The sequence below is a fragment of the Pelodiscus sinensis genome, chromosome 16 (assembly GCF_049634645.1).
Source record: "Pelodiscus sinensis isolate JC-2024 chromosome 16, ASM4963464v1, whole genome shotgun sequence".
NCBI lineage: Eukaryota > Metazoa > Chordata > Testudines > Trionychidae > Pelodiscus > Pelodiscus sinensis.
The window spans coordinates 38374572-38401755 of NC_134726.1; the positions used below are offsets into that span (position 1 = coordinate 38374572).

The window sequence follows — 27184 nt, forward strand, 5'->3', positions numbered from 1 at the left end:
GTTCTTGAGCTGCATTAGCTGCCCTCCTCGCTCAGATGAGTTCCGTTCTCCTTTTTCCTTGTGAGTTCACAAGTGGGGTGAGTCAGCCAGCTCAGGCATGACAACAGCCCTGGCCACAGGGATCTGAGGTCACTTCAGGGCAGCACATCACCTGCCAAATGTGTCTCTAGAGGCCGGAGCAGTAGGTGGTACATGGGAAACAAACCAGGGAGGACTCAGTCCCACTGTTGGTGGGCAGACGCCGGGAGCGCACTGTAGTGCCATTTCAGCTGGCACTAATTTGTCCCCCTTTACCTTCACCCTGCCTCTATTATGGGCAACCTTGGCAGAGAAGCCAGGAGCCAAACAGACCCCGGTGAATGAGCGCCTGTCTCCTTGTGGTTCATGCTTCTGGAAGGGGTGGGGCCAGGGCTGTGCCCCCGTCCCCAGTCCTCAGAGGTGTGCGGTGCTCTGGCAGTAATTTAAAGAGCCCAGGGCTCCAGCTGCTGCTGCAGTGACAGCAGCTGGGAACCCTAGGCCCTTTTGTATCACCAGGCCCCAGGGCGGTTGGCCCCTTCTCCCCTACCCCCCCCCCCTTGTCAGAGGTGTTCCCTGTAAGCTGGGGGCTTGGGTGTCCACTCAGGAGAGAGTCCAATGCCACCCAGCTGATTAGCTGAGCACCCAGGGCTAATTTTGTTTTTCTTGTGATGGTGCACATTCACACATGCCTTGGTGCATGTATAACATTTATTTTGCACAAGGACGGACAAATTCTGTGCATAGATGGAAAAGATCAGAGGGGACCTTGCTCCTTGGTGGCCCTGCTCTCTGCATGCAAGCTGTACAGCCTCCGACACTGAAGGTGCTAAATGCTGTGGGAGGCATATGGCTCATATTAACAAGAAAGCCTGGTTTGGTGCTCAGAGGGAGGGAAATTTTGCTCCTGTGCTTTGCCTAATGTCCAACCTAAACCACCTTTGCTGCCAGTTAAGCTCATTGCTTCTTGGCCTGTCCTCAGCCGACATCGGGGCACTAGGCCAAAAGGGTGCCATGCACGTTTTGCAGATGTGTTAGGTGGCTTCAGCAAGGTGCCAGCAACCCCAGTGTCTGTTCCTGGATTTGCAGGCCTGCAGCCCACTGAAATGCCCGTGTTCTCCTACATCACAGCGGTGGAGCGAGGGAAAGGCCTTGCATGCCAGTGATGCTCTTGGATGTGCAGTGAGGGGGCTGGACAGCAACCTAGCTTGTAGCAAATATTTTCATCTGCCGGACACTCCATGTTGCAACTGTTCCGAAACTAACCTGAGATGGGCAGAGGAGCTGTCCCCAGCATCACACCACTAGGCAGAGTAGGGTGCCAAAGAAACTCAGCACCACTGGTTAGCATGGAGTGACTCCGCATACTAATGGGGACTCTGCAGATCAGGTCTGAGCTGGGCAATGGGTGGGAATCTCTCCCTGCTGCTGCCTCTGCTGTTCTTGCTGGGTCAGCAAAAGGCTCCCGTCTCCAGCGCTGTGAGTCCTGCTGCTGTCTCAGAGCTCCGCTGCCCTGCCCGTGTCTCGAGAGACAGCGGGGCAGGAGGGAGATAGGCTACTGACAGAGTGGGCTCTCACCAGACCCCACTTGATACCCTTGGGTGAAGCGCCAGTGGCCCTCAGCTCCAGAGACAGAGGTTCCCCCTGTACTTGGCTTCTGGAGCCCTGAGCTGTGCACCATGCTCAATCTCCCATGGTTTGCTCCTTGTGAACAGCAATTATTCAAGCCGCTAACAAAGGTGGGTTTAAAAATCCAAGTTCCTGGTCTGTCCAGCATGCCCCGGACTCCTGCTGCAGATTGACAATAGCCTAGGCTCAGCCCCATATTCATAATTCTCTGCAGGGTGCAGCCTCCGGCCCTTCACCACCCAAGTGTGCAACCTCTGTAGTTTGAGCTTCGGCAGTAACTCCGTTAGCAGGTAGCGGTAGTAGGCTGTTACCCTCTGAAGCCAGCACGCAGTTTGAGTGTTCTGTGCGCCCACGTGGGACCAGCTCTGCTGGATAGCAAGGAACAATGACAAGACCACAGTCTCATTCCTGCTCTGGCTTCTTAAGGGCTGGGGCTCACATCCCCATGCTTTAGCAAAGGGGACTGGACACGGCATAGGGTGACTGACTAGATCCTGAATGGGTGCTGAGTTGGGTGCTGATGATGATAAGTTGGCATTTCATTATGAAACTATTTTGGCACCATGTGGCTGTACTGTTTGTTAGTCACGTTTGATGTTTGTCCCAGGGGCTGATAATTACAGCTCTCTCCCTATTAACATAAACCTGTTTAAATAGTAATCTGCTGGCATAAATATTTGTCCACTCCAGAATGGAAATGTGATGACTTAATAGCAGCTCAGATTTTGCCAGAGACCTGCCTCTTTCTCTTTCCTCCCTAGTGGCCCCTGCCGTGTGTCCCTTTCATTCTTCTGCCCTGGGCTGGCTGTGCAACACTCGTGGGTTTGGGTAGTGACTATAAATGGATAGGGCCCTCATTCCCGTGCCAACAAGGCTGGGAAAGACAGATTGTTGCTGTTTGTGAACATATCAGTGTTCCTTCCTCTTGAAAACCCAATGCCTTCTCCTGAAACATGTCGCTGGGATCCTTGCATCATCTGGCACGGAAGGAGTTAAAGGATAGGGGGTTTTTTCTTTTAAAGAACAGGGCCATGATGAAAATGGTGCTTAAAAAAAAAAGGCCTTTTTCTCCCATACCTAGAACACTGTTATGTGTTAAAACCGGACAAAACGTGAAGCCTCTCCCTAGAGAAGGCAACGCAGACCCAAGCTAACATAGGCTGGTTCCCTGTTTTACCCCAGATTTACCAGCCGGTTCCTCCAGCACTAGCACAATGCAGCTCTGGCTTGGGCCGCAATGCTGCAGGGGAATGATTCAGTCCAAAGGTTTGTGCCACGCCTTATTTTAACAGAGCAAATCACATCTTATTTCCAGAAAGCTCAGCTTTTGGAGGTTTTTTCTTTCATAGATCCTGAATTCTAGCCCTTGGCTAAGTTTGTCTGTTTTAAAAAATGTTATTTTTTTAAAAATCAGTTTCATGGTTGTTAAATTGGGGAAAATGAACAAAAATAATTGTATTTAGAAGTGTGTCTTATTGACTTTGTGTCCCTCAGCCTGCGCAGGCGTGTGCTGTGATGGGGAAAATATCCCTATCTGATGTACCAGGGCCTCACACAGTACTTTGGACTATAGTGATTTTTTTGTATGCCATCCTCTGAAGAATCTAGCATTTTTTCACTAGATTGAGAGGGGGTTCCAGACTATCTGGAGAGCTGATCTGCTCTGATATGGCCACGTACCATCTGTCAGGTATTCTGCCCCAGCTCTGTGGGAGTCGGTTAACGCACCAGAGGGAGATCAGATGATCTGATTCCATTCAACGGGACACTTGGTGGACCTTTGGCCCTGGTCTACACTAGGGCGTTATTTTGAAATAACCCGTTAGGTCGAATTAATAAGTGGATCATCCACACTACCAAGCCCATTATTTTGAAATAATGGGCCGCTTACTTTGAAATCTGTATACTCCTGCTTCCTTAGGAAATAAGGCTAATTTTGAAATAGATATTTCGAAATCGTATTAGTGTGGACGCTTGGGTGCCACTATTTCGAAATAGCTACTCCAGAGTAATTCAAATTAATTATTTCCCAGTGCTTCCTGGGGCTCTAAATCGAGTAGCGTTTCCACAATGACGGAGCCTGCTTTGGACTAATTTTGAGGCTTCCCTGTAGTGTGGACTGGCTAGTTCAATTTTGTTATCTTGGGAGTTATTACATTGATTTAGTTATTTCAAAATAACTTCCTGGTGTATTCCTGGTCTATTCACAGTCTTGGTTACTTTTGTTCCTGCCTCTCTAGGGACAGGGGCAGGATCTGAAGCTTTCCCAGGTTTGCCAAGGTTATAGGTAGCTGAATTCAGGAGTCCGTGATTTATCACGTGCTGGGCTGCAGTTGGATATGTGTATTTATCAGCTGTCTTGCTACATCAGAGCAAGAAACCCTTTCCCATTGCTGGTAAAAGTGAAGTAAAGAGGATGGGGATTAAAAAGACCCTCTGACAAGTCCTGGAGACTATCTGGGACGCTTATGCAATTAACCAAAAGAAGAATGGTTTTCCACGGGTTTTTCTTCCTTTCTTACAGGCTCTGGCCTCCTTGCAGATGGGCTGCGGATGCAGCCTGCGTTTCTCAGAGCAGACGTTTCAGAACTGCTGGATTATAACACACTCTTGGCTGTCAGCTTTTCTCAGAACCTAGAGTACAGCTGGCAATGGGGCTTTTCACCCTCTGCCACTTAATCCCTGGTTATCAGTGAGCAACAGCTAGAACAGCTTAGCAGAGGGCTTTCCCAACTGAGGGACCCGTTTCACTCCAGTGAGTGTCTCTCACACAGGAGTGGAAATGCAACTGGGAGGCTGTATTAGGGGTTACTCTGCTGTGTAAAGTTACTCTCATGGGGAAAGGTGCCTGCATTTCTAGCTCTCGGTGTATCTTAGGGTTTAGCTGACTGCACGTCATCATAATATCAGTGGCAACTGCAGTCTCTGGCACTTCTCCCGTCAGGGCCAAAACTCTACTTGCTGGAGGGACTTTAGGTTGAGTGTTTTTTAGATCTAGTTAATTTCTTCTTTTTTTTTTTTTTTTGCACTGGTGGGAGACAGGGCATTGGGGTAGGGAGGTGCCAGTCTGGAGGTTTGGAGGAAAAGGGAGTTTTAGTGTTTGGATTTTTGTGGAGGAGAGCATCCACAAACCATTCTCTCTGAAGAAAGGCTTTTCTGAAGAACCTTTACAGTGATTTCTGCCAAGGGGCATTACGGTTACTGCATCGGGGCCCTCTGGCACATGCTATTTTGTGGCATGGTGTAATTCATAGCAAATAAAAGAGCAGATGTCCTGTCATTCTCAAAGAAGGGATATGGACATATGCAGTATTGCCTGTCACAAGTTTCAAAAAATCATTAGAAAATCATGAGCTTGTTTAATCGCATGAATTGGAAGCCAAAGTAATGCATTTATTTAGCATTTGCAAGCCAAAATAGTAATAACATAAAAATAAACCGTTGGATTCTAATTGTCCCTCTGGCTTTGTTTGGTGGTGTAGCCTTTGGGGTTCATGTTTTCAGGCTTTTCTTTGCAACCACAATAGCCAGAAACTTCCTTTTTTAAAAAAGCAAGTTGAGATTCTCCCATAATCCCAGGGATCCGGGAGATGGAGCACTAAGAAACGAACCCGCCTCAGTGAGACTTGGTGATATGCTAGCGAGAGGGGGCAGTACTGGCAGGCTGATGGGGTGTGTCAGTGTTTGCGGAACCGGGCTGCTAATAGGTTACATGTTTGTGTTTGCAGTACTGTGGTGGTGGTGTTTAGATTGCAAGGCCTGCATCTCACGTTTCTTTCCAGAGGGAAAAGCCCATCAGGAGGACGAGTGCCCCTTGCTGTTCTGTCCAAACACTATTCCCAGTTTACCAGAGGGCCATCTCTGCTGGAAGCAGCCCTGGGCAGAGTAGTACAGTGGGTTGTGGCAACCTGACAGATCAGCGCTCGGCTGCGTGTGACCTCTGCCTGCTTCTGGCACGTGTGCTTTGGTTTCGGCATTGGAAATGTTACCTGGTAGCACTAAAATTTCATCTGGAATCCAAGGGTTCCAAAGTCACTGGGGACTTGCCTGGCATGAAGGGCTGCACTGTTAGACCCAGGGGCCTAAAATGCCATATCAACAGCCCAGATCCTTCTCACTCGGAGAGGTTTACCTTGGCCTGGAAGTCATGCCGTTGTGCTGTGCAGAGAGGCAGGTCGGAGAAGGCCCAGGTATGGTGAGTCTGTGTACCCGTGTGCTATGAAGTTTGGCTCTGTTCTACAGTGGGAGGGGGGGATTTACTGAGGGGGTGGGGGCCCTGCTCAGGAACTGACATTAGAGAGAATTCTGTGCTGACCCCCCAAAAATCCGTCCTTGTGGCTCCACCGAACAAGCCATGTGTGTGCAAAACCTCACAGTTAGCTGGAGGTTTTCACAGGGAGGGAGGATTTGGTTGCACTAAGTGGCAGCTGCTGCATGCTTGGCAGCTGTCACATGCCCAGCAGCTATTGCACACCGGCTGACTTGCACAAATACTGTGTCCCATTTAGATACATATTTTGCTCAGTTACAAATTGCCACATTTAAACACCCCTCTTGGAAGCCATTAATTGGCACTTAATGAGCCTGGAGAAATTGCAACATGACCCAAATGGAAGCATCATCTCGGGGTGCATAAATTTGGAGCGTGACGGTCCCGAGCAGGCCTCGCTCTTGTTTTGTGGCGTTGCTTTGTGCTGTTAATCAGAATAAATGCACCACCGCTCACTGTTTGTTTAGTGCTGTGGGTCTTCAGGGGCTGTGAAGGCATTAAGCCTCGCAACCCTCCCTTGATGTGACCGTGTCACACTCTGTTAATATTAGTCACAGACCTGCAGCAAGGGGAAAACCAGATTCTTCTCTGGCAGGCAGGGCGCTTGCATCCAAAGGCCTTTGTGTTCACTTTATTCTGGTGACATGGGATGTTGTTAAATCATTTTGATCCCCATCACTTAGGGCAAATCTTTCAAAGCTGCAGGAAATGATACCAGTCATGTCCTCCTTCCTGCCTTCCCTGCGTTGCTTGTAACAGCTCCATCACCATCTGCTGACACCTGCCATTATGACAGAATACGTCCTCTCCTTCCTGAATTAGCACCCATTGAGAGGAATTGGGCGGTTTGTGCCTCAAAGCGATTGAGTTTGCAAAGAGCCTGGAACAGACATCCCAGTATCGTTTTCACAGAGGTTACATTTTTCCTTGTAACCAAACTAACTAGACTGACTTTTTTTAAATGAAAACTGAGACTCTACAAAAGAACTGAGAGATCTGCCCAACATCTCCCCCTACCCAGCGAATATGTCCTGCCTCCTGGCTCCGGGGAAATGCTAATTTAAGGCTTTAAATGTATTTTCAATTATTAAACAAAAATAGATTAGAAAACAAGGTGTTACTACAACATGAGTTCTGATCATTTAAATATTTAGTTAATCTTGCCTGTGCCTTGTTCCAAGTGTCTATATTTATGGAGATGTTTGAGGGCTGGCTGTTAACATTTTCTCTTTGTGGTGAGTGAGAGGGGGTGACAGGTTAATTTGAGCAGCTAATTTATGCTGTGTGTAATTACCCCTCGGGCTAGGAGAGATGGGCATGGTAATTTACAGCAGCCAATTTATGGGCTGTGAACTCCAGGGAATATGTCTCCTTTATTGTCCACTGCCTCCAGATCATCCTGACAGACAAGATCTGAAACTGCCAACAAACGCTGCCGCTACGGAATCCTGTTGTACTCTCTTCGTGGCCCCACGCTTGTGGTTTTGGTGACTTGCAGAGTGGCGAGGGGCCCTTATGCTGTTCTCTTTCACCCACGTGGATTTGAAGTCCAGGGAAATTCAGGCCCATTCATGACTATAAAATCCTAGAGCATGAGGGAAATACAAAGCCCTTGGTGGTTCTGTGACCAGCTCTCAGAGACAGGAAAGGAGAGCTACTGCCAACAGGACCCTCTGCATGGCCGGAGAAAAGGAAGGGTGAGCCGAATAAAAGCCAGCTCCCAGGGGAGAGGGAGGCTGCTGGCAGCCCTATGGGGGAAGAGATGGTTCCTGCTTTCCACATCCAGGCAGAGTTCCCACTGCCATGAGCATCCAGCTTTATGCTTCCAGCGGGAAGGGATAACCAGCTGCGCTCAGGAGGGAATCACCTTTCTCCTCAGGCCACGTGTGGCCCATCGGGGTTGTGTGTCACCTCCAAGACATTGTGTTACTGTTGCCCATGTACAGGGTTGCTGTATTCTGCTGGTTTCTGTCAGTGTAGCTTGTTTCCTACCGGTGTTACTAAAGTGACATGCATGTGAAGCCAGGGCACACAAAGGGAAGTGAGGTGCGTGCTGATTGCACCCCGCACTGCCTGAGAGAGCCATGTGCTCCCTCCACATCCGGTAAGAGTGCTGCTATGGTTCAGTCGGCACAGCCCGAAAATTCTAGGGACACAAGTGCAGTGAGAAAAGCTCACCTATTCTAGGAGACCTTCTTGGCTAGGACACTGAGATGAAGAGGGCCATTCATGCAACCCACTCCCTAGCCTAGGTTGCCCATCAGTGCCCTGGAGCCTTGGCGTCTGTGAGTGGGGAGATGGCACGTTCTTACCTCATGGGAGACACTGCAAGGAAGAATCGCAGGGAAGACCTGGCCGCTTCGGCAGCCAAGCCTTGTGATTCGAGCAATGGTGAGGGTTGGAGCCAGAGTCAGGAAACAAGCTGGGGAGCAGGATGGCAGCGGGACAAGGAACAAGTGGGCACAGGAGCAATCCATCAGCGGCTGTTGGGGTCAGTCGCTCAGAAGGTTCTGCTTTCGCTCTTCTGGGTTGGTGAGCCTACCTGGAGATGGAGTTAACTCATCCCAGGCTCGGCAGCAGGACCTGACACACCGCTGCAGAGTGAACTCCAGGATTGGCACTTCCTTGAGCCCCCTCCACATAAACCAGCCTTTCGCTCAGCATGGTGGCATGCCTGTCTCAAGTTGCCGGCCCATGGGGGGGTACAGTGTGTGCAAACACACACACACACACACACACACACAACAGTGTGGATGAAGGCTAGCACCACTCGAGTGCTGCTGGGCCTCCAACATCTTCCCACGATTCCCCCAGGTGCCCAGAAAGGACAGACAAGTTCTCCCACAGTTCCCCGGGAAAGAATTCATAGAGGGGTGCAGAGGAACGGGGCTGTACCCCCCCATCTGCTCAGTGCCTCCCACGTGAGAGCAGTGCCCGTGTGGGCGCAGCAGTTACGGCGTTCTCTCGGGGTGTGACTGCGGAGCATAAATAACTGCAGTTAACTGCTCAGCACAGGCGTGTGCCCACTGACAACACCACCTGCTCACTGTGTGAAACCAGCAAGCTGCCGTGTCTTCACTCGGCTGTTACCTGGCGCGAGCTAGCTCTAGTGACACAGGCACCTTTCTCCTTCGTGTCACCTCTGGGTTAGTTCAGAGTATGGGGTCGCCTCTTCCCTGGGATCTGGTTTTGCCCATTGCTGGAGAAAGGATTCCATGGCACAGCGAATGCTCCGCTGTTCGCTGAGAGACTCCCCTATTATTTCTTTAGGTTTAGCTAGAGCTGGTTTCAAAGTTTTGCCAGCATAGCTCTGGGGGTAAGCAGTGGGCAGGAATCCCCAGCCCACACAGGAACTTAGGTTTGCGGGCAAAAGCCATAGAGTTGATGCTATTACATGAGCAAGACGCTGCTTTGGCCTGTTCCAACTTTTGTTTGAGAAACTGGGCGAAGCGGTACCCACAAAAGCAGCTGCGCCAGTGGAAACTGTGTCCCCACTAACAGGGTTTACGGCTACAGCTGTAGCAGCATATCTGCAGGAATCCCATGGCACTGGAGACCAGGAATGCAGGAGGGAGCAGCTGGGAGCCAGGCTTTGACGGTTTGGGCCAAGCTTTCGCTTGCCAGTGGCCCCGGACGGTGTCTGCGGGACACTGCAGCAATACCCAGCATGGATCCTGTTCAGAGGTGGTGCTGCTTTACACTCGCCGGATGCTCTCTACTCCTGCCCTGGCCAGTTCAGAAGGGGAATAGCTTTGTCACACTGTGATGCTCCCACAGGCCAGGACGGGGTGTGTCACCACCTGCCCTGTGACCCTGGGTGTGTCTGCTGGCTGCAGCTTTGGCTGAGTCTGGATCCCATCAGTCTGCAGGCGGCTAGAGTGATGCCCCCCAGCATGTCTTTCTCCACCAGGCTCATCCCCTCGTCTGCAGTACCCACAAAAGCTGACCAGGGTAGCGCTGGCCAGTAAAAGCAAAGGGAAGTCATGAGGGAGGCAGCCACTTCTTTGCATGTTAAATTTGTTTCACTACAAAACAGTGGTGCTGGGGCTTTCCACTGGATGTCAGTGAATTTAGTGCAGCTGTGAGTGGGAAGGCTGCTCAGGGAGACAGATGAGGCAGTGCCTCAAATCAGTGGTGCTGCTAGTGTGAGTAAAGACTATGCATGTGGGTAGGAGGTCAGTAACCACGGGGGGGGGGGGGGGGGGGCGGAGAGAACCTGCTACTCTCCACAGCCCCTAGATTGCCAGCAGCTCTCAGACCATTCTGCTGGGCATAATCTGATTTGAATTGTTTGTAATTTTGATTGACAACGGGGATATTGATTTTCAGCATTTGTTCCGTTTTATCGTTTCACGTTTTCATAGTGCACAAAATGAGGGCTTATAAGCACTTTGGGAGTTTTTAATCTATTTAAATGTTTCCAGTTCAGGGAAATGATGCGGGGGGGAATCAAGCAATTGGGGGAGTCAGGCAAATAATGCAATGACAATAGCTACTGAGAGTGAAAACACTAAAGCTTTAGACCCATTAAAACAGACTCATTGTGCTATGCCAGAATCCAGACCCTCCTCAGGTTTCTTACTCTGCCTCTGTGCAGGCTGCCATTATCGATACAAATAAAGTCATCCATTCGGGTACCTATGAGGAAATCAACAATCAGAAGCATTTATTGGAAAAAATCCTACCTTTCCAAGCCTGTCCAAGTTGAGGCAAAATGCAGAGGACCCCTGCAGAACCTGACTCTGGGTTACACTGCAGCATTTTCCCAGAGAAACAATACTTGCGTCCACAATGCCACTGAGTTCTTTCGACAAAAAGTCGAAAGAACAGAGGGGTTTTTCCGACGGCAGTAAACCTCATTCTATGAGGAAGAAGCCTTTTTCAGAAAAAGGCATGTGGACACAGAAGAGGGAGTTCTTTCAAGAGAAGCTACATTGTCCTGCATTTTGCTTCAAGAGAAGAGGCCTCCAGGAAAAAGCACAGGTGCCCTAGTGGCCACTCCATCCAGACTAATCACAACAATCAATTTGGACGTTTTGAAAAAGCACATTGCTTTTTTTGTTGCGCTTTTGCTGTGTGGACGCTCTCTTTTGAAATAAGCTTTTCTGGAAGATCTCTTCTGGAAAAGCTTCTTCCAAAAGAAGCTTGTGGTCTAGATGTAGCCTCAGTGTTGTCTCAATTTGGAGGGTTTATTAGCCCTCTGATTCTCCCTGCAAAACTCCTGCCAGTATGGATCAGAACACGCAGTGCAGCAAAATGCCAGGGGCTGGGTGGCTCTCTGGGAGCTGGCTTTGCATTTCCAGGTGGCTGATGGGGTTGTCTGGGAACCTTTCCGGCCTCAGCAGGGTTTGCAGCGTTCTGCTGCAGCTGTTGTTTAACCTTGGGGTTTCATACACCCACACTCCCAGCGCCTGATGCCTTGACCCTGGTTCCTTCCCACGCTGGCCCCGGCATGTCACTCTGACCAGTAAACAATCTCTCCTGCTCCTTGTGCCGTTTGGTTCCTGTCTCATTGCCAGCGTTGCCAACAGGCTGGTGTTTGCTTATTCAGAGCGAACATGGCCTTGGTGCCCCCAGCAGATGATATTTGCTTAGCAACCCCAACGAAGCCCGTTTATTTGTTTGACTTTCCAAACAGGCTTTGTTTGTCCAGTGGTGGCTGCTAATGGAGCAGAGGAGCCGGGTTTTCTCTCTAATGAGCCTGTGGGGTTCGTTTGCAGCTTGATTTGGGGGATAACTGTGGGGTAGTAAGGCTGTGTCTCTAGGGAAGTGTTCAGAGGTAAGGCTGCTGGGTCCTTGTTTTCCAGCCCATCATTTCTCTAGGTTGGCGTGTTGTACTCTGGGTCGGCTGGTCCTTGGCTTCCACGGGCCCATCAGAGACCTGACAGCTGCTGCTTATTACACATGTGTCTTCTGTGGGCAGTTGCCATGATACCTGCCATGATGACAGCCTCCTTTTCCAGGCTGCCCCGCTTCATGCATCTCTCCCTTGCTGGCAGCCTCCTGGCTTGTGGCTGCAGTGGGTGTAGGGTAGGGGTGGCCAGTGACCTAGCCCAGAGTTCTGTCCTGGAGCACTAACACCCCTTCAAAGCTCTCCTGCCCCGAGCTGGCTTTCCTCCCTGTAGAAAGTGCCTTTAAAAGTCCATAGTGTGCAGTTCTTCCCATCTGGGCTCCAAAGGGTTGCTCTTTCATTAGATTTACACCAGCGGTCTCAAACTCCCAGCCCACAGGCCATCTGCAGCTGGAGCAGTTGCGCAATCTGGCCTGGGACGTCTGGCGGGATGGGGGGGCTATCTGTTACCAGCCCCCAAACCCCGCTTCTTCCTGCCATCACCCTGCCTCTCCTCTCCATGGCACCCCATCCCCAAGGACACAACTTGGGGAGAGTCATGGGGGGGTGGCACAGAGGCAGCAGTTGCGCCCCCTCCCATCCCTGCGTTCCCCCACAGCAACTGTGGAGAAGCAGAGAACCTGTCCGTCAAGAGTACAAATGCCTGATGTTTCACTTTTCTCCTTGTAACAACCTATTGTATACTTGGAAACGGTTACCCTGTCTCCCCCCGGGCTTCTGCTCTCCAGACTAATCAAACCAGGGGAAGAGAAGACTGAGAGGGGGCCAGCTGGCCTGCCAACAGGGGAGGGGGCAAAGAGGACAGCTTCCCCAGGGCCTCCTGATTGAAAGGGGCCCAGGGCTCTCAACCACTACCACTCTGGTGGCAGCTGGCACCCCAGGCCCTTTAAAAAGCTGCTGGAGCACCGCCTCACGTGCTCTGGGCATCACTGAGGGTTGAGAGGGGTTCATGCCATGCTCTGGGCACCGTGGCGGCCTGGCCCTTCCGGGAGCATGGAGCCACTCTCCACGCTTTGCCCGGCAGCCCACAGAGACGGCCAGCTCCCTTGGGGACTTAACAGTTTCCTCATAACAACCGTTTATGTATTTGAATAGAGGAAAAACGGTTCTCCTTGGCCTCTGAGAACAGGACAAGAAGCAAAGGGATGAAATGGCAGCAAGGGAGGTTGAGGTTGGACATGAAGAAAAACTTCCTACCTGTCAGGATGATTACACCCTGGAATAAATTGCCCAGGGAGGTTGCAGAATCTCCATCACTGGGGATACTGAAGAGCAGGTTGGACAGACACCTGTCAGGGATGATCTAAACGGTGCTGGGTCCTGCCATGAGGGCAGGGGACTGGACTCGATGACCTGTTGAGGTCCCTTCCAGTTCTAGGGTTCTATGTTATTGTTGAGTTAGGTAACTTGCTCCATCCTTCTGAACTGGACCCTAATTTCTCCCTTCCTGACCCAGTGTTGCTGTGTGCTGCCTAAACAGCTGCTGCGGTCCCATCAGAGGTAGCTGCATTTGCATGGTGGATGACTCCCACATACAGCATATAAAGGGTTTGCACTTTCAGCAAGAGGAGAGGAGTTTAGATAGCAGTATAACAGTCTTAGCCAATTCTTGGTTTAAACATTAGACGAGAGTGTCACTTCTTCTCTTTGGGTATTAAGCTAAGTTGTGAGTCAGCCCCACAGAGATAATCCAGATTTCAACCTCCGTGGCCAGCTTGTGACTTTTCCTTTACTGGATTAGGAGAACTCTGACTAGTTGAGGCGTTGGCGGGTGATATTTCTGAAGCTGACATTGAACATTTTAGCAATCTGGGCACCTGTGGTGCCTTCAGCAACGCGAGGAGTAAATCATACCGTGTAGCTTTGCAGGGCCAAAGGGTTTCCTGATGAAGCTCATTAAAGTCTCTGCCTCTTGGAGAAATGTAGTTTCCCCAGCTCTGGACCCCTCTGTCACTTTGCAACAAAATGTAAATTGCAAGTAACATTTACAACTGGGGTGGTAAAATGAAACCGAAAGAGCCCAGCTGAAAGGGCCTGCAGCAATCCTGTCAGTCAGCCTGCGTTTGACCGGTCCTAAAGCTTGTTTTCAAATGTTGCCCTGAAGAAAGGCAGAAAGCTAAGAGCCCTTCTGTGGTAGGAGCAGTATATAAAGCCCAGCTGGGCAATTCTGCCCCCCAGCACTGACATGTTGGGTTCCTGTACCAGAAGCATGTGTAACCCACACATCTGCTGGAGGTAGTTCACTGTCCCATCTAGTGGCACTGAGACCACGTTCAGAGAAAGGAGGAGTATGCTCTACTGCCTTAGCTGAGAGCCGGCTGGCCTTAAAATCAAGCATTCGAGGCTCATGCACTAAGCTCCAGAGGTCCCAGGTTTGGTTCTGCCTGTCAGCATTGCACACGCACCATACACCTGTTGCTATTGTTTGTATTCCAGTAGCACATCCAGGCCCCACCGCACTCATGGCTGGACATGCAACAGGTCTGATCTACACCTAGGTTGATTGATCTGTGTCACTTAGGGGTGTGAAAAAGAAAATTGTAATTACGTTGAGCTACATCACCTTGCAGCCACTTCTAGCTGGATGGAAAAATTCATCCGTCAACCTAGCTTCTAACTCTTGAGGCCGTGGATTTGCTAGAGGGATGGGCGAAACCTTTTCTATCTCTGCAGCAAATGTCTCCACGACAATGCCGTAGCTCTTGTAGCGGAGATTTACCCAAAGCAGAAGCCTGCCCCTGCCCCAGTGAGCTCACAGGTTACTCGGTAAGAGCAGGAGAAGGGATGTAGTGAATCAGTGTTCCACAGATGGGATCTGCTGCATGGAGGCCTCTGCTCAGCAAAGCATTTTGAGCATACACCTTCTCACTTTCAGCAAGGGATGGACTTACACACATTCCTAATGGCTCTGCTGACCAATGAGCGAAATTAAATGATTTGGCTGAAACCGTACTGAGTCAGTGGCAAAGCCACAGTCCTCTTTCCATTGATGCTAGTGCCATCACCATTAGTCCTAGCATCAGGCTGCTCCAGGCCAGCTCCCATTTCATAGAGATGACCAGGACTTGGCGCCAGTGAGATTCCTGCTCTCATGAGTTCCTAGAATTACTTGGCCGTGGGCTTCCATATGTATCAACGTCGCTTGTGCAGATCTCAGCGTATCAGCATGGGAACCAGCACTCTCACCTTCATCCCTCTGCTGACTACATCTTCTCCTGCCCCTTGGTACAAAGTTCAGTTGGGCTCAAACCAATAGCTTGCCAATTTTCTTTTAAAAACTTAAGATGGAAAGCCCCTTTTCCTAGAGGGGGCTGCACTTCCCGGAGAGCAAACCAATGGCCAGCAGACCAGCTGCATGTGCCCGTGTGAAATGACCGTTTTCAAACAGCGTTAGGCAAGATCAACAGAGGATCAGTCTGTGGCAAGACGGATTTACAACCAGACCTGCGAATCCCCTTTGTCGCTTTCTAATGGAAGGGCTAGATTGTACGGGAACAGAGAGCAGCATGTGTGTTACAGTTGCTAGAGAGGATAAGAGCCGATCGCGCCCAGTAGCCTATTCCTCTCTGCAGAGTGGGGCAGGATACAGCAGTGGCACGTTAAAGCGAGAAGAGCCTTGATTCTTTGTAGCTCTCCTGGCTGCCTGCCTCTCTCTACGCTAGCATTTGCTAATAAAACAGTGTCTTAAGTGAGGAGTTAATGGCTAGTCCGAAGCAAAAGTATTCTACATTGGTGGCGTTAAAGACCAGACAGCACATTCAGCTCATCTGGCCTGACTTGTATGCTACAAGCCAGAGAATTTTCCCTACTGATTCCTGCACAAGTCCAATAAGCTGCAATGTGAGCTAGGGTGGATCTGTCAAAAAGAGCCATCGGCCTTGATTTAACAACCCCAAGTGATGGAGAGCCAGTGGGGTCAATTGCTCTGAAGGTTAATTACCCTCAGTGTTTAAAAGGGGCACCGCGCTTTCAGTCTCAATTTGTTTCGCTTTGGTTTCTAGCCAGTGGGTTCCATGCTGCCTCTGGTTGCTAGATTGAAGAGCAATCTGCTCTCTGAGATCTGCTCAGCCTGTTGGGACTGACAGACCATAGTCAGGCTGCCTCGTAACCACCTCTTTCCCATGCTACGCAGAGTGAGTGCCTTAGGTCAGCTGTGAGAGGCACGTTTCTGGTTCGCAATTAATTCCTGGGCACTGGAGAATTCAGGAAAACCAGACAATGATTCTAGTCTTGTGTGGCTTAAAGGGGCTGGACAGGGGGCAGAGGTTATCCCTATCAAGGGCTGAGGGTGGATCTTTAGCTTGCTTACATGCTGTTTTGGGATCTGTGGGTCACTGGTTCAAGTCTCCCCGTAATGAACATAACATCAGTCATACTGGGTCAGACCAAAGGTGGCCAGAACTGGGCACCATGCTGACAGTCCCAGCAAAAAGGTCCAGGGCTGAATGGGCCCTGTGAGACTGCTGCCTGCTCATACTTCCACAGGCACAGGGGCAGCTGCAGTGGCGTCCAGCACAAAGTGATCCCACTCAGGAGGCATAGCTGAGCCTGGCTCATTCTGTCTTGGGTGCAATTGCCTGAACACAGAGCACTTGGGCAGCTGCCCAGGAGAGATTCAGGTGCTGTCCAGCTGATTAGCAGAGCACCCACAGCTTCCCATGCCTGGCAGTATGTGTTTCTATTGGTGCTGCACATCATCTGCACATGCCTTGGTGCAGGTGGTAAAATTTATTCTGCACATCTTAGAAAATCTTAGAGGGAACATTGGAAGGGACATTGAGGAGTCCCCTGGTCTGGGTGAGCATCCTGGGAGAGTTCAGGGCTGTTCCTTTCACAGAGCGTGGCAGCACTTGTTGCTGGAGAGGTGAGCTGCCCCACGGCCCTGTCAATAAGTACAGTCAGACAGCTTTACAAGGCCCTGCAAAGCTGGGAAGCATTAGGCCTGATTAAATAGGCCATAATTGCTAATGTTCCAGATGTGGAAGTACATTGTGTATGTCTCCGAGGAAATGATTGTGTTCGGCTCCTTGCTTCTGCAAAAACATGGCCATTTAATCATCTGTGGCTGGCTGAGACGCTGTTAATACCCTGACCCAGTGAACTGCTGCAGCCTAGGGCTACAGAGAGCCCTTATAAGACAAGCCGGTTGTAAGCCACGCTGCAGCTTCCCAGCATCCAGGAAGGTATTTTTCAGCCAATGGCTTCCTTTTCTCCTCCTTAATGGAGAGAGTCATTCTCAGCGATGACTGAGATGCAGCCATCTCTACAGGCCACATCTGTGGAGCCGGAAGGGTAGGGATGGGCTATAAGCAGTGAGGTGATGCAGCTTGCACCAGAGACTGAAGGGGTAAAAGGGAGGGGTGTGATACGAGGCTGAGAGGTGAAGCACAGCCTGACTCTAAACACCCTGGGTTGTGCTGGGCAGCCTGGTTGTTTGATCAAGCCTGTAGATCTGGTTCCTGATGTGGGACTGAGCCCCAGAGAGATTCAGTGACTTACCAAAAGCCACAGGGAGCCCATGTCTGAGCTGGGATTGGATGCAGACAGGACTGAGCGATTCAGTGTATTAGAAGGTAGTGTTGGTTGTAAATGTATCAGGGGACATGTCCTTCTCCGTATGGTGTCAGATTTTGGTGGTTTTCACTGTGAGCATGTTGTTGAGGCCCAGGACTTGTCTTTTTCCACATTAGATGAGCATTTTAAGAGATTTCTTACTTGGAAAAAAAAATCTCCCTGTGGTCTGAAATTCTACTAGCAAATAGCAAAATGCAGGACTATGTAGCACTTTAAAGACTAACAAGATGGTTTATTAGATTATGCGCTTTCGTGGGCCAGACCCACACGGCTACATTTCTATTACTACTAGCAAATAGGAAACTACTTAAACCAGTACAAAACCTCTGCTAGCAACTGAAGGCTATAAAATGTGAAGAGACTGACGAGCTGGAAACATGGAAATAAAACACTGATCTAAGTTTTAAATCATGAGTCAAATGAAATCCAGTTTTAAAATGTTCTTGTTGAACGCATTTAGATGGTTACCCCTCCGGAATCTCAGATCTCCTGCATTCCAGTCCAGTGCCTTATCTGTTAAACCACCCTTCCTCCCTTTTCTTAGTGTGCCGGTTAAAAAGGGAAAGACAGATTTCTTCTGGTTGAGCTAGGATTGATGTATCCATAGCCATGCACTCAACTGGGCACCATTAACCATTATCAGCTCCCAATTTCCTTTCCAGCAGGTGATGTTGCCATTGCCTCTGCTCCACACTCAGCGGTTTCATTATCCGTTCCATCTCCAGAGTGACCTTTAAAAGGTGGCAAGATAACTCTGCCAGGAGCTTTATAAATAAAACGACTCTGCCTTTAAATGGTTTGTTGCGGCGCTGCCTAGTTTATTGAATACGACTGGCTCCTTGAGGACTATTGATAAAAGGGCTTTTATTGACTTGAGAAATGAACCTCAAACGCCACTCGTCACAATTACCCTTAACTCTTTGTTTCGCTGATGCCAGCTGCACGGCCGAAGGAGAATTTTCTATCCGTGCTGATACAGAGCAATGAGGAAGTCTTGTCTGAGAACATGACTTGTGTCTGGTGATGGGAAAGGGGCAGATGTGAGCAGCACAGGCTGGCTTGTGGCTACTGCTGTAGAAGACTTTGGGTTCTGCTCCTGTCTATCAGTGTTGGCCGTCTCTCTACGCACCTTAGCCAGAGTGCACACGATCCACACCAACAGTGGAGAGAGACCTGCTAGTAAATCTTTGCCTCATGAACACGGCAGTGCAACCCTAGTGCTCCACCTCTTGTCGGTACATAACAGGTGCAGCCTGCATTCCTCTCTTGGTGAGCGTTTGAAATTTACTGTCACCGGCTTTCTCTTTGGCTACAACTCCATGCTGGCCCAATGGGCGCTCCTATTTTACTCTCCCCTGCATTTGCTTCGTGTTCCTTCATTGCTGGCAGCCAAATGAATGTTCCTGGGACAATCAATGGCCAGATTAGATTCATGCACATGATTATCCTCTAATTGCTCCCATTAACCAGGGCTCACGCAGTGACATGGCAGAGGTCACCAGCTGGAGATTGTAATGAATAAGAGGGGGTTTTGGCAGGACATTACCCCTGCCTTGGGATTTTTTAGCCTTGTTTTCCTTGAGCAAGGGTTTAGTTTGTAACTTGCCGTTTGGGTGCAGTTTGAACAACATGCTGGTGGATCTGGTTTCTTTTTATTAGTGTTCTGGTGATGGGCAGAGGGGGCTGGACTGAGACGTGGGTGTGATGGGGGGAAGTCACAATGACCCCTTGGGGGTGCCTCCCGAGGTGCTGACACGGCCACTGCCACTTCCACTCGCCTTTCTCCTGTCTGGGGCTCCTCACTGCCCTGTCCTGCTGGGCCAGCTCCTTGGTCTCCCCCAGCCAAGACACCGAGCTGAGATCCCTGCCCTCTCACCAAAGAAGTAGCACAGACACCAAATCTTCAGGAGCAAGGAGAGTGCAGTGTTGGGCTCAGCTTCTCAGGATACCACTCCCCAAATGGGATCAACTCCCCCAAGAGTTATTTGGGTAAGCCCCCTTTAGCAATGAAAGGGGGAATGTGCACACTGGTTGCTCCCCTAGGCAACAATTATTTACACTGGGCTTGATAGTGAATAAAAGTGATTTCATTAAGTACAAGCAGTAGGATTAAGTGGTAATAAGTGAGAACAGGTGCAGAGCAAAGTAGATTACAAATCAAAAGTAACGAAAAACGCTTAGCTAATTCTACCCCTAGAATCCTTAGCACAAACGTCTTATAAACTCACTGTAAAAACTGTTTCTTTTCCAGCTGCACCTTCAAACCAGGGAAATTTCCACTTCCCCTGGGGTCTGTGGTTTACCCTCCTCAGGTATGTCTAGCCAGCCCAAAGACAAAAGTCTCCTACGTCCCTATTCTTTTTAAAGAATTCCCTTATTGTATGGGGAGTCACCTGGCTGCTCTTCATCAACCATTGCTAAGATTTAAGGACAAAAAACTATTTGTTTGCATATGATTGCCCAGACACTGAGGCATCCCAACCCTGGAATGACCCTTGATGGCTTTCCATTTACATATTTAAAAAAACAAAGTATTCCCTGCTCCAGATGTCTAATGTTACACACACGTGATCCATACACCAAAACAGAACCAGCGGATTATGACATGAAGATTGATAAGTTACATGAAATAATTTGCTCAAAGCACCTTTATGTATATTTATATCCATAAGCACATTTCACAAAGCATGGGGGGGGGGGGGGAACCGTCACAGTGGGGTCGAACACCCTCTGCACCCACCACATGGGCTGGGCATTGGCAACTACAGCGCAAGCTTCCCACATGCTTCATGGTAACTGCTCCAACTTGATGGCAACGGTGCTAGGGTAGATAGCACCACTCAGGCACTGGGGCTCATTGGGCCTGGTGACTTTGCTACAATGGCCAACCAGGCCAATGTGGTGTTAGTGCCTGTGGCTTTTGTGATGGATACCCCAGCCTCCAGGAGCTGGCTGGAGGTGAGCCCGGCACCTGCCTACAAATGTTGCCTGACCTAAGATTACTTACAAATTTCCAGTATTCAATTATTTTATGGCTGGGATCCCTGATGTGCACAGATGCAGCACTCCCACTATAGGAACCCCTGTACCATTACAAATATAGTTCATTCATACATTTAGCACAGTCGCAAAGCCCCCAAGTTCATGAGATAGACAGGGACTAGACAGTATATTTCCGTACCACATACTCACACCAGCCCTCCTAGAACTACCTGAAGTGTTAGCCATCATCTTCCTCATCACCCCATCGCCAGTGGCCTCATTTTGGCACCTCCCAAGGACTCCATCTCCTCCTACCGCCTGTATTCTAGGATGCCACTTTTATCATATGCTCCACTGATGTTAAGTTTGATACATATTCAGTAGGGCATGTTTCCCTTTCACCTATTTGTATGTCCTCCCCTTACTGATGCTGAAGTGTCTTTTTCTGATAGGTCAGTATATCACTGATCTCAACTTACTATCATGTACATCAGTTCGTTACCATGGCTCCTTCTGTGGCTGTCTATCACATTTGTTATTTCTGTCCTACCCAGTTATTCAATTTGGTCTTAACCAGTTATTTTGGGATTTTCTAAGTAATGATACTAAGTTTCAGGATGTTCTTAGAAGCCCCTAAACCATGGAATTCTGCCGGGGGAGGGGGGGCAGCATGCCTCTTTTCCCTGCCCTGCCTGGGAGGAAGCCCTTTTCCCAGCACAAACTCCCTACAGGTAATTTCTGGCTAACTGTACTCCAAGGGTGTGTCTAGACTACATGCCTCCTTCGACGGAGGCATGTAGATTAGCCAGATCGGAAGAGGGAAATGAAGCCGCGATTAAAATAATCGCGGCTTCATTTAAATTTAAATGGCTGCCCCGATCTGCCGATCAGCTGTTTGTCGGCAGATCGGGGCAGTCTGGACGCGATGCCCCGACAAAGAAGCCTTTCTTCATCGGCACAGGTAAGCCTCGTGAAACCAGGTTTACCTGTGCCGATGAAGAAAGGCTTCTTTGTCGGGGCATCGCGTCCAGACTGCCCCGATCTGCCGACAAACAGCTGATCGGCAGATCGGGGCAGCCATTTAAATTTAAATGAAGCCGCGATTATTTTAATCGCGGCTTCATTTCCCTCTTCCGATCTGGCTAATCTACATGCCTCCGTCGAAGGAGGCATGTAGTCTAGACACACCCCAAGTGTTTGATTTGGAATGACCCGGGTTTAGTATCTTTCTTCCAGGAAGCCCCTGGCCTTGGCTGGCCACATCCATTTTTGCTTTCTGCAAAGGACAGTTTTAACTGTGTTCTCACTCGGTGTCCTGAGCCCCTGCAGGCCAGGGTAGGTGTGTCCAAACACAGGCAATCCTGAGCCCCATCTCGTGCCCTTCCCCAGGTCTCACATGGCCCCCCAGGCCCTGGTGCCTCTGTGGAGGCTGTCGGTAAAAGGCAAATGGGAGCCCATGCTGGAGTGGTCTTTTGCCTTGTCTTCACCAGGATAAAGGAGCATTGTGAACTTGAGTTAGAACTTCTGCACTTCCCAGGGAGTGACTCCGACTTCACCACCATCTGGAAAACACACTGTGGTTTTCCTACTCTGGGTGTGGCCTTTGCAGCACTGGCATCTTCTCTTCTGGAAGTGGACAGAGACCCATCCCCTGGGTCCTTCAGCCTTCTCCAGATGTTTGGGGTCTCTCCTGCCTTTGGCTGGAAGGCTGTCCCTGCTGGCCTTGTGCAGAGGGTTCCTGAGATGCAAATCCTTTCTGAATCTGAGACCTTTCAGCCCTGTTATCATCCATGACCCTTGCTTGGGTGAGTAATTTCTGCAGGCTGGGATGAAGAGGCTCTGGAGAGAGGGCCTGCATGTTTGGTGAAGCGCAGCACTAAGTTGTGCACCCAGGTGGGCTAGCCTGCAGTTGGAAACGCTGGTATTTTGCCACATTGCTCCTCATGTAATGTTCCAGAGACAGTGCCAGGGGGGCGGGGATGCTGCTGTGCATGCTCCATAGCCAGGTGTCTGGCTACAACCAAGACATCCCTTTCTCCCGTGTACTCACCAGGTGACTGGCAGAGACATGGCACCGGCTCGTGGAATGTGTGGGCCATACCCGTCCTTGCTCCGCCAGCGTCCCACCGTACCGGGACAAGGGAGATGCAGGGGAAGGAGAGTTTGGGGGCATCAGAAAGAGGTTAGGCCTTCTACCTTGACTCAGATGGGCTTTCAGATGGGCTAGGAATTACTGTTTTGCCTGCACCCTGGAGCTTTGGAGGATGATTTTGCCTCTGGCACGCAGTCAGCCAGTGTTTGCAATGAAGGTTCTGCATCTGCTCCCTGGAAGGCTGCCCACTCAGCAGGTCTCTGTACAGCCCAGCCCAGGAATCACTTCTGCTTGATCCTTCAGTTTTGTTGCACGGCCTCGCCTCAACACTGCCCTCCTCAAAAGGCCAATGGATGCAGCAGAGCAAAGAACACCAAGCTAGGAGGGTCTTGTGCTCTCCAGTGACCCCGAGTGGCTTTGGCCAGGCCTGTGGCCTTGCTGCTTTGAGGAGGGTACCCAGGAGAGCAGCCGACCCAGGACAGCAGGGACCTTCATGGCTCTAAGGAGCTGGCTCCTGGCAGAGATGCAATCATCAGCCATTGGCATTTCACCTGATGCCTGATGCTCTCTCAAAGCTGGTGCAAAGCCAGGCACATTTACTTCTCATTTCCAATGCTGTCACTTACTCTGCCCCATTTCCTGAGGCAGCGGCAGTGGCTGTTACTATCTCTTTGGCCCTATTTTATATTTCTCTGGTATCGTCCAAGGGACTCAACACACATAACGGGCCTCGATGAAGCTGCACCCAGGAACCCTGTGGGGGTAGGTGAGTGCTGTGCCTGTCGCTAATGAAGTGCAGCACTGATGGGATGCTGCAGTCGTTCAGATGGCACAGGCAGGTTGGAGCAGGAAGAGACAAACCCCGGCCAGTGGAAAACGGTGGTGGGAGTGCACGGAGCAGCTCTGGTGGGAAAACCTTCAGTGGCTTCTCACATTTTTCAACAAAAGGGACAATTTTCCCTTGTGAGTTGCTGTGGAACTGTGTCTTGTTGGTGGACTAGCTCTGAGGGGGAGGAGCGAGGCAGCACCGGATCATTAACGATCAGGGCCTTGGCCTTGTGTCTCCTCCAAAAAATAGTGTCACGGAAGTCAGAGTGCGGGGGTACTGAGGCACCCCGAGGTTTTGCACCCGGCTTCCTCGTGCCTGAGGACTGGCCTCACTGCCAGCTCCTCCAGCCCTGGTCCTAGCCTCTGGGTGGCCCCCCCATGGGATCCTGCTGGCACTTTGCTGGCGACCTGGGGTCCTGCTGCCTACTGGCTCTGCCGTTCCAGGTTCCTGCCACCGGCCCAGGGCTCTGCAGCTGCCCCCAGCTGCAGCGGCATATTGCCAACTCTCCCAGACTGCACAGGCCAGGTGCCATTTACCACAATGGAGTCCGGTCCAGGAGAGTTGGCAGCCCGATCCCAGCAGGTTGAAAGAGGAGGGAGTGCAGTTCAGCACCCTCACCCCAAGCATAGTTACAGCACCGCTGCTCCTGCCACCCACTGCCTGAGGTGCTAGTGAGCAAGGGACCAGGAGACTAGAGAGAACGCCCAGGCACTGGCACTGCCTTTTGTTTGGCCTGTAGGTGCTTCTCTCCACCTCCCCACATATGAGCAGCAGGCAGGGCCTCAGTGGGGAGAGCAAGTGTGGCGGTGGCACTTTGGGCGGGGAAGAGGCTGGGCAGGGTCTTGGGGTGGGATTACAATCCAGGCACCAGGACTCCCAAAAGATTAATTCAGCCCTGTGAGTGCTAAGCACCCCCTTTTTTTTGGTGGGTGCTTGGCCCCAGAGCACCCACAGAGTCGGTAGCTATGCTCCTAAAGGCTAGTTTGGTCTAGCTGTACCGACAGCGCCTCTTGGAATCAGTTCTGCAGGAGCCCAGGAGGACTCACGCTTCCCCGGGGAATTGCATGGAGGGGGAGAAAATATGTTCAATTATCCAGGGTCATTTTCTCTGCACAAGAAGAAAAAATAGAGCAAAGGTCTGTGAGATGAGAAAACCCAGGGAAAGCAGCCCTGCGGTTTTCACACTAGTGTTCAGCGTGGTGGGGGGTTTGTCCGGGAAAGAACCACCAGACCTCAGGGTGAGGGAAAAATAATTTTGCTTCCCTCCTTTGCCTTCGCTAGTTCCAAGCAGTCAGTGTCCTGGAATAGCAGCGATATGTTGGTTCAAGAAGGGCCAAGGCCTGGCAAAATGGGCTTCAGCCTGAGCATGAATCCTGATGAGAGCTAGAGATAAGAGCCCTACAGGAGCTGTGCAGTTCTTTGTGATGGGATCAGCCCTTGTGGCAGCGGCTCGCTTGAGAGTAGGAAGAGGCTTTGAAGAAGGTGAAACGTGCCCAGTTAAGGTCTTGTTCTTGACCAGAGTTTCTTAAACTTTTAAAGGAACACCAAACAATTTTTTTAAATGAGGAAAACCAAGGATTTTTTGTTTAAAAAAAAAAAAAAAAAAAAAAAAAAGTCGGGGAAAAAAGGGGGGAAAATGGTCTCCTGCCCCTTTAAGGGCAGCCATTTTGAATTCTGTTGTTCCTCACGGCACACCAGAGTGCCGTGGAACACAGTTTAAGAAACACTGCTCTTGATGATAGGTTGTGGAAGGATTTTCCCCATTGCGCCACAAAAAGCAAGACCTGTGCTGGTCCCCTCTCTTCGGAGGCTGCCACTTGTGGTGATGGTTTGGATGGTTTTTGGAACCTGGCTGCAATGAAATGGACAGAGACCAAGCAATTTGTTCCCCAGCTTCACTTTACTGCTGAGACAGGCTGAATTAAAACCTCATACCTCTCTCACCTCGCTCGTATGCAGAGCTCGTGGTGGGTCTTAAAGCACCCCGTCATCTTTAAAGCAGGGGTGGGTAACCTGCAGCCCATCTAGGTTCTTTGTGTGGCCCACGAGACGTCTTGTTGGTTGCTGTCTGTATGCAGGGTTGCCAGAGTCTGCTGGTTTCCAGCTACTTACATTTTTTTTCCTACTGCTGTTACTAAAACCACACGCATGTAAAGCCAGGGCACATGAAGTGCTGCGTGGCCTGTGCTGATTGCACACTGCCCTGACTGGGACAGCCGGGCACTCCCTCTGCAGCCAATCAAGCGCTGCTACGGTTCAGTCAGCACATTTTGCAAATTCTAGGTACACAAGCGTAGTGAGCAACACTACCCTGGCCCAGGAGGCCATCTTGGTTATACCAATCTTGTGGCCCATGGAGAAGAGGCAGGGCCACTTATATGGCCCACTCACTAGCCTATGTTGCTCAGTGCTGCTTTAAAGTACTGGACCTCAGAGAAGCCCTGTGAGTAAGGCCCGGGCGGTACAGATGGGGAGTGGAAGCGCACTGAGCCACAGTTCAAGTTCATAAAGATCAAGCAGGGAATCGAACCCTGGGGTTACCCAAGTCCCGGGCTGGCGTTCTAACCCCCCGGGACAGCCCCAGTATCCTCCAAGCAGTCTGGCCCTGCACTTTCCCATGTTTCGTTTTCAAAGCTACTCATTGCTCACCATTTTCTCCTGGGAAAACTGAAGTGGGGGATAAAACCACTGGAACATAATAAGAGAATCAATGGTCCATCTTGCGCTGAGACTAGAAATGAAATTGCGTTCCGGCTAATGGCTCTAATTAAAGATGTTATTGCACAGAGGAATTAAGGAGGAACCGGTGATTAGTGGCAGTGTTTCCTACCCTCATAAAGCTGTCCATTTGGCTGGTTTGCTTAGGAGCCAGGGTTTCTAAGGCTGTTCCAATCCACCGTGCAGGCTGGCCCAGGGAGACACAGCCTTTACGCTGTATAGGAAGTGGCCTGCGAGCACAGCTGTGATGTGAGAGCACAGAAGATTAAGGGAAAAGTGTCTCCAACCAGAGGGGATGTGGTGAGAGAATGCACTTGGGCGTTAGCATTTGATGGCTGGGCATGCCTGATGCAGTGCAGGCTTCTGGATGGCACACAATACCGAGATCCTAGCCACTTGTGGTTATACTGCCTGTCTGGGTTGTATGTGCTTTCTCCCTTCCCCCATTCACCAGCTGGAGAGCAGGTGGAGTGGGGCCAGGTCAGCCACTTCTCCATCCCAGGGGAGCACCTGGCGCACAGTGAGGGAGCTCTACCAGTTAACACGAATATTATTGAAGAAAAGCCATCCCACGTCTTCCACACTGCCTCGTCCTCTCCAGCCTGGACGTAACTAAGTTCCCTGCCGGCCCCAATGGCGAAGTTTGTATCTTTGCTGTTTGCCAGGTTTTTGTTTTCTAAAATCCCCAGATCCTCAATATTCATGGCTTAAAAAAGAAATGTTCTTCGCCGCAGCTGTCTGCCAGCACTTTCCCCCGCCTCTGCAGGAGACCAGTTAGCTTAGTATCACTTCACCTTGATCTCCTCCTTAGATGTGGGAGCGCTGTTGCTTTGAACTAGCAAGGAGTGTTATTTATTTTGAATGGCCTGGCACATTTCTGACATGCGTTGGCTTCTGTAGCTTCTGGGAGAAATTTTCCAGAGACGCTTTGATAATGCCAGCCCTGTCAGCGAGGCAGTCAGGTGTTTTCATCATGGCAGTTCTTTATTTCCAGCTTTGAGAGCTGACAAAACCTTTTGTAAACCAGGTTCCTTGGTTTCCTCCAGTACTGCCGGATGGGATTCATCAGAGCTGCTTCCGTACACGAAGAGCTCCCTTCCCTTGAAGAAGCCCTTCCACTGGGAGAGGGGATAGCTGACCTTACAGCCAGTCATTTTAAGGGGGCACCTAAGCATAAAACAACTAGATTTGGGGAGCAGGTGTCCCTCTGTTGTTCTGCCACCC

At 50.3% G+C, this 27184-nt stretch overlaps 1 protein-coding gene across 2 annotated transcripts in view; it reads left to right on the forward strand.

Annotated features, from left to right (window-relative positions):
* Positions 1-27184, forward strand: part of RAB26 (RAB26, member RAS oncogene family) — a 201739-nt gene that overhangs the window by 156905 nt on the left and 17650 nt on the right. Inside the window, exon 6 of one of the 2 annotated variants that reach the window (XM_075899857.1) lies at positions 5427-5850. The exons of the other annotated variant lie outside the window; for it this stretch is intronic. Within the exon in view, the coding sequence (XP_075755972.1) occupies positions 5427-5843 (417 nt within the window). The 3' untranslated portion in view covers positions 5844-5850. Of the gene's footprint in view, positions 1-5426; positions 5851-27184 lie in introns of those variants that run through there. 2 annotated transcript variants of the gene reach the window in all.